Source organism: Diprion similis, chromosome 5 (assembly GCF_021155765.1).
Source record: "Diprion similis isolate iyDipSimi1 chromosome 5, iyDipSimi1.1, whole genome shotgun sequence".
Lineage (NCBI taxonomy): Eukaryota > Metazoa > Arthropoda > Insecta > Hymenoptera > Diprionidae > Diprion > Diprion similis.
In genome coordinates this window covers 3,895,698-3,901,830 of record NC_060109.1, presented here as the reverse complement: position 1 = coordinate 3,901,830, position 6,133 = coordinate 3,895,698, and the positions used below count along the sequence as shown (strand labels likewise).

General features: G+C 40.0%; 1 protein-coding gene across 1 annotated transcript; it reads right to left on the bottom strand.

The window, feature by feature from the left end:
• Positions 1–5,193: 5,193 nt before the first annotated feature.
• On the bottom strand, positions 5,194–5,511 carry LOC124406212. The gene has a single exon (XM_046881569.1). It carries the CDS (start codon positions 5,509–5,511, stop codon positions 5,194–5,196), a length of 318 nt encoding a protein of 105 aa, XP_046737525.1.
• Positions 5,512–6,133: the final 622 nt, after the last annotated feature.

Genomic DNA, 6,133 nt, shown 5'->3' with positions numbered 1-6,133 from the left:
ATTATCTAATTAAATAATTATAATTAATCATAATTAAATGATAAATCTGTCACAAATATGGGATTCCTAACAAAATTTATTACAAAATGCCAGATGTCGGATACGGAATGGCGGTAAAGGGGAGGTAGTAGTAGTGATACAATGTCGGTATTACAATACTCAAACACTTCTTCGCGATGACGTCACAGCATGTTGTACCGACCGAAGATCAAGATAGCGCTACCCATTTATCGATCAAAGGTTCAACCTTAACGACAGTGTTATCAGCCGATCGTCATAATTTGCTGCTTTACCGACCGTTTTTAGACCGAAGGTCAAAATTACTCGGCCCTACCATCAGCCTCGCTGTCATGCCCCACCACCCTTCCGACGGTCGAGGTGTAGCGGAGACGCAAACCCTTCCGTTCCCAGCGTACCCATCTCAGGAATGTTCCGGTTAGCCTTGAGCGGCTTGCGGTGTGACATTTGACACCCTGCATTCCACAATTAACAGTTCCGAGAGTTGTTTTCGTTAACCTGATATCAACCGCGTGACATTCTCTTCTCGAAAACTGCCTGTGAGGTCGAAATACCAGCGTGATATCAACCACGTGACATTCGACAATTATTAGTTTCGAGAATAGCCGGGGTGAAACACGTGACATTCCGTTCCCACGATATCGAACCACGTGACGTTCTGTTTGAGTTCTAAGTCCGGTGCGTTATCAACCGCGTGACATTTTTAGCAAAAGAACTGCTCAGTCCAAAGTTCGCAGTAATATCAACCAGGTGACGTTCTTTCTCCCCACCAAATAACTTTCCAGGACTCTTATATAACGAACCCTTATGTTTATGTTTTGCAAACGAACAAATGTGATATCGTAGGATGGCCCCCATGTTCACCGAGTGCCACTGCACCGCGTGCACAGACACACGTACAGCTCCTCCTATCAAAAGGATTACGTGTGAGATTCTTGGTGTCGAAGGTCACAAGAAAAGCCAAAGAAAATTGACGTTTCGGCCCTGAGGGGGCCGTTATTGTATAATTATTGGTTTTTTTACCTACTTATTTATAATAAATTTATAGTTTTTCTGAGGAGGGCCCCCCTCAGGGCTGAAACGTCAATTTTCTTTGGCTTTTCTTGTGACCTTTGACACCAAGAATCTCACACATACATGTGATAAGGTCAATATCCGTTGCTACAAAAGGATTACCATCGCGGGAAAACGATCATTCAAGTTTAAACGTGTCAAGGGCACGTGAGAAGTAAGGAAGATGGAATTCGCGAAATGTTTGAAATTGATCAACGGTATGGAATCTGCGTACAAAACGTTGGACAAATCATCGCCAACAGAAATTCAGAAATGGATCAAATTTGGGACGCAAAAGATCCGGATTTTAAACAAAATTCTGCGAAAGGCCTCAACGATGGATGAGAAAACAAAAATCACAAAGATCGGACTCTTGAAATCGCTGGCGGAAAAATTGAAGCGTCTTCAGAGAACGGGTGACGGTACGCGGAAACAAAGAAGAAGCAATCGCGCACACTGGGAAGAATTAGAGTCTGCTTTTGAGGGAAGAATACAAACCGGATCCATCACCAATTTGAAACATAAAGACGTGGAGAGGTTTCTAGAAGACGCAGAGTTACTTGCCGTGACAAGACTGAAAAACGCTTTGCGAAAAATGGGGAGCCTAAAAGTAAACGCTATCCTGGCTTGTAAATTCGAAGTAAGAAGGATGATCACATAGTAGAAGAGAACAAACTCTTTTATACGAAAAACAAAATCATCCTCTGGACAACGGATATTAAAAAATGGTTAATCGAAAATGTAATAAACTGTTTGTTAACAAAGGTGGAAGATTTCCAGGAAAAGGATTCAGGCTGGCCAGTACTTGAAATTATCAATCTTGCCGTCGACATTAACGAGTATACGCCGCTACGAGGTGGTATGTGTACCTACACCCCGTTACCGAAGCACATCAGAGATAAGAAGGCTGTGGTGAACATCCGAAACAACGACTTGTACTGCTTTCTTTGGTCGGTCACCGCAGCTCTGTTCCCCGCCAACGACATCCATCCTGACCTAACCAACTCATACCCACATTTCAGCTCAGTGCTACGGTATGATGGTATAAACCTTCCTATGTCTCTAGATAAAAATACCAGTTCGAAATTTGAAAAACTCAACGGGCTTTCTATCAATATTTATGGTATAGACCAAGATAGTGGAATAAAAAGTGAAATAGTACCGATTCACTTGAGTTAGAATAAGTCTAATAAACCTGTAATTCATCTCTTGGTAGTGAAAACCGAAATTATTGACGATGACGATGATAATATTGATATAAAATATTGTGAAAGGAATACAATCTTTCATTTTGCTTGGATTCGGAATTTGTCGCGATTGACAAGTGCTAAATTTCAAAACGTGCACAACATATTTTGTTATGTGATAGATGTCTGACGCATTTTGACTCTGAAAGATGTTTAACAAAGCACAGAATCGATTGCTTGAATTTAAACAAGACCAAAGTCGTTTTACCCAAGGAAGAGGAAGAGATTCTGAAATTTTTGAATTTTAAGCACAAAGAAACCGTTCCGTTCTGTATTTACGTGAATCTTGAATGCTTGTTGCAAGCTCCTGATATTCAAGTGTCAGAAAATAGAACCATTTACCAAAATCATATTGCGTTCAGTAGAGCGTATTACCTTCATTGCACCTTTAACGATTCCATTTCAACGTTCAAAATTAACCGCAGGGAGACTGGCATCGAATGGTTTGTGAATGAGTTGGAGCAATTGGCACACTCGTTAGAAACGTATCTCAACACTGTTGTACCTATGGAGTCGCTGAATTTCAATCAAATTAATGAATTTCATTTATCAAAGGTATGTCATATTTGTGAAAAGCCGTTCACGCGCGAAGACGTGAAACACCGTGATCACTGTCATTTCACAGGAAAGTACCGTGGTCCTGCGCATCAAAGCTGTAATCTTAATGATCAAAACTCGTATACTATCCTAGTGATATTCCACAATCTGTCGGGTTACGATTCGCATTTGCTGATTGAAGCATTGGCCACAACTTTCGGGGGTACTATTCAGCTTTTACCCGTGAACAAAGAAAAGTAAATTTCGTCACAAAACATGTCAATGGGACAGATATAAAGTTTAGATTTATAGATACGTTCCGTTTTATGCCCAGCAGCCTCGCAAAATTGGCAACGTATTTGAATGATAATCAGAAAGTAATTACATGTAAATTTTACACTAGCTCTGAAAAATTCGAGTTATTAACCAGGAGAAGTGTTTTTCCGTATGAGTACATGGATGGTTGGGAGAAGCTCGTGGACGTAAAGTTACCACCTCAAAAAAAATTAAAGTTTGGTAAGCTTTTAATCTTGAACCGTTGGGGGAATATTCAGACTTATATTTTCAAAATAATGTTTTTCTGTAAGCTGACGTTTTTAAAAACTTTCGACAAAATTGTTATGCAACGTAGGACCTGGACCCTTTACATTATTTTACAGCACCCGGTCTTTCGTTTGACGCAATGTTGAAATGTACCGGTATCGAACTCGAGCTTCTCACTGATATAGATATGCTTATGTTTATTGAACAAGGTATTTGAGGTAGTGTGTCCCAATGCTCTAATCGATATGCAAAGGCTAACAATAGATACATGGGAGATGCTTTCAATCCAGCGTTCGAAGAGTCTTATCTCATGTACGTTGACGTTATAACAACTTGTACGGTGTGGCTACGAACTTGACTCTTGCCATGCAGTCAATTCGAATGGATATTAGATTTCGGACGATTTGATGTTTTTGCCATCTCAGACGAAGCGGAGTTTGGCTATATGTATATTAGAGGTAAATTTAAAATATTCTGAGGAATTGCATGAAATGCATAGAGATTTACCACTGTGTCCGGAACACAACATACCTACCTAGCTCCCATCTCAGAAAGTAAGCAGCCGAAATTGACGACCACGCTACTTTCCGAGCAAAACTATGTTGTTCATTACCGCGTCTTGAAACAATGCTTGGAATTAGGTTTAAAATTAGTTGAAATTCATAGAGTTCTCGAGGTAAGACAAACGCCGTGGTTAAAAAAATACATACATTTAAATACCGACTTACGCAAAAAATCAAACAATAAATTCGAAAAAAACTTCTATAAACTGATGATCAACGCAGTTTTCGGTAAGACAATGGAAATTGTTAGGAAGTATAGAGATGTCAGGCTGATCACGAAATAGGATAGAAGATGCTAGAGCTACTATAGCCAAACCAAATTTCCACAACTGCACAATCTTTGATAAAGATATGATAATAGTTGAATTACGTAGATCGACAGTCAAACTCAACAAACCAATGTATGCAGGCTTCTCTGTTTTAGATCTCTCGAAGACCTTTATTTACGATTTTCACTACAAGTATATTGAAACGAAATTTCGACATCAGGCAAAATTAATGTACACTGACACGGATAGTTTGATATATCACTTCACCGTCCCCAACATTTACGAATGCATCAAACAGGACTTGGATAAATTTGATACCTTGGTTTATCTACCTGATAATGTCTACGGAATGCCGTTGGTTAATAGAAAAGTTTTGGGTTTGATGAAAAATGAGTGTGATGGAAAAATAGCGGTAAAATTTATCGGCTTGATAGCGAAGTTGTATTCATTCAGAGCGATGGGGGAGGATAAGGATGAAAAACGAGCCAAGGGTGTCAAAGGATCTCTATTAAAAACTATAACTTTCGATGATTACTTGGAGTGTGCTTTAGAACACGACAATTAAGTCGAACATCAGAGTCTAATACAGAGTCAGAAGCATCAGGTCTATACCATTGAATAGAAGAAAGTAGCACTGAGCTGGAACGACGATAAGCGTATCTTATTTCGACACACAACAGATAAGCTGCCGTGGGGCTACAAGTCTTGCAGTTAAACTGAGCACTGCTGTGAATTGTATCTCTAAGATGTAAAAATAAAGACACATACTTGAAAAATAATTTTCGTTATTCAATATTACATATGAGATTCATCTATCCAACTGTTGTGTGTATTGTCACAACTTGGCCACTGCACGTATAATTTTTTTCCCCGCTTCTCGAGCACCTTTTCCGGGAGATAAGTATCCGGATGTTCAACCTTGAGGAGCTCTTGTTCGTAGAAACCACCAGCAATGGGTTGACCTTAGTAATCTTCGAGCTTGTACGTCACGGGATTGGTATTTTCTACTTGGCTCATTGTGAATATTTCAGTCGTCCAATTGGGAGTGTAACCTGTCTCAATGACGTTTTTGAACTTGCTGATTCGAACTTCATCACCGGTTTTGAACTTTGTCGGTTTGGTAGGTTTGGCTCGAAGCTCTCCATACGCATGACGTAATACCAGTCTTTCGTTCGCAACGGTGACATCCGACGGCTTTATTCTTTTGGTTCGATGTTTCGTGCTGTTGTAAACCGATACTAAATCAGATAAGATGCTGAGCCACTTGTAGCTTCCTTGCATACTGAACCGTTTCTACATTTTACTTTTCAGCGTACAATTAAATCGTTTACAGATCGAAGCCTTCAAACTACTGTACGTTGAGTGAAGTTTGATTTCATGGCGTGACATAAGAGATTCAAATTTTGAGTTGTAAAATTCCGTTCCTCTATCCACGTGTAATTTTTTCGGTACACGTTCTTAAGTTAACACAGATTCCATGGCCTTTGTAACTTCATCCCCGGACTTGCTCTTTATTGGTACAGCCCACGCATGCTTTGAAAAAATATCAATGACTGTAAGCATATACTTGTAGCCTTTGTTTTGCCCAGAGTACGATATTATATAAGCAAGATCCGCCTGCCAGGTCTCGTCAATGCCGCGCACGTATACACGGCGACGCGGGTAATTCCGGCGTGCAGGTTTATGCAGTTCCGTCACCAGCGTTAGCTTTTTCTCGTTCACCTTCCAATGCTCTCACTCTGGTGTCCAATTTGAAAGTGATCTCGGCATTTCGGATCGACAGGTCTCTGCCTGTTCCAAAATCTGCGTAAAAAGTATCCAAAGCTTTCGCCGTGGTGATATCCAAAGCTTTGGTTATTTGAGTAAGGTTGTCGATTTGTTTTTGTGGGAAGTTGAATTTTTG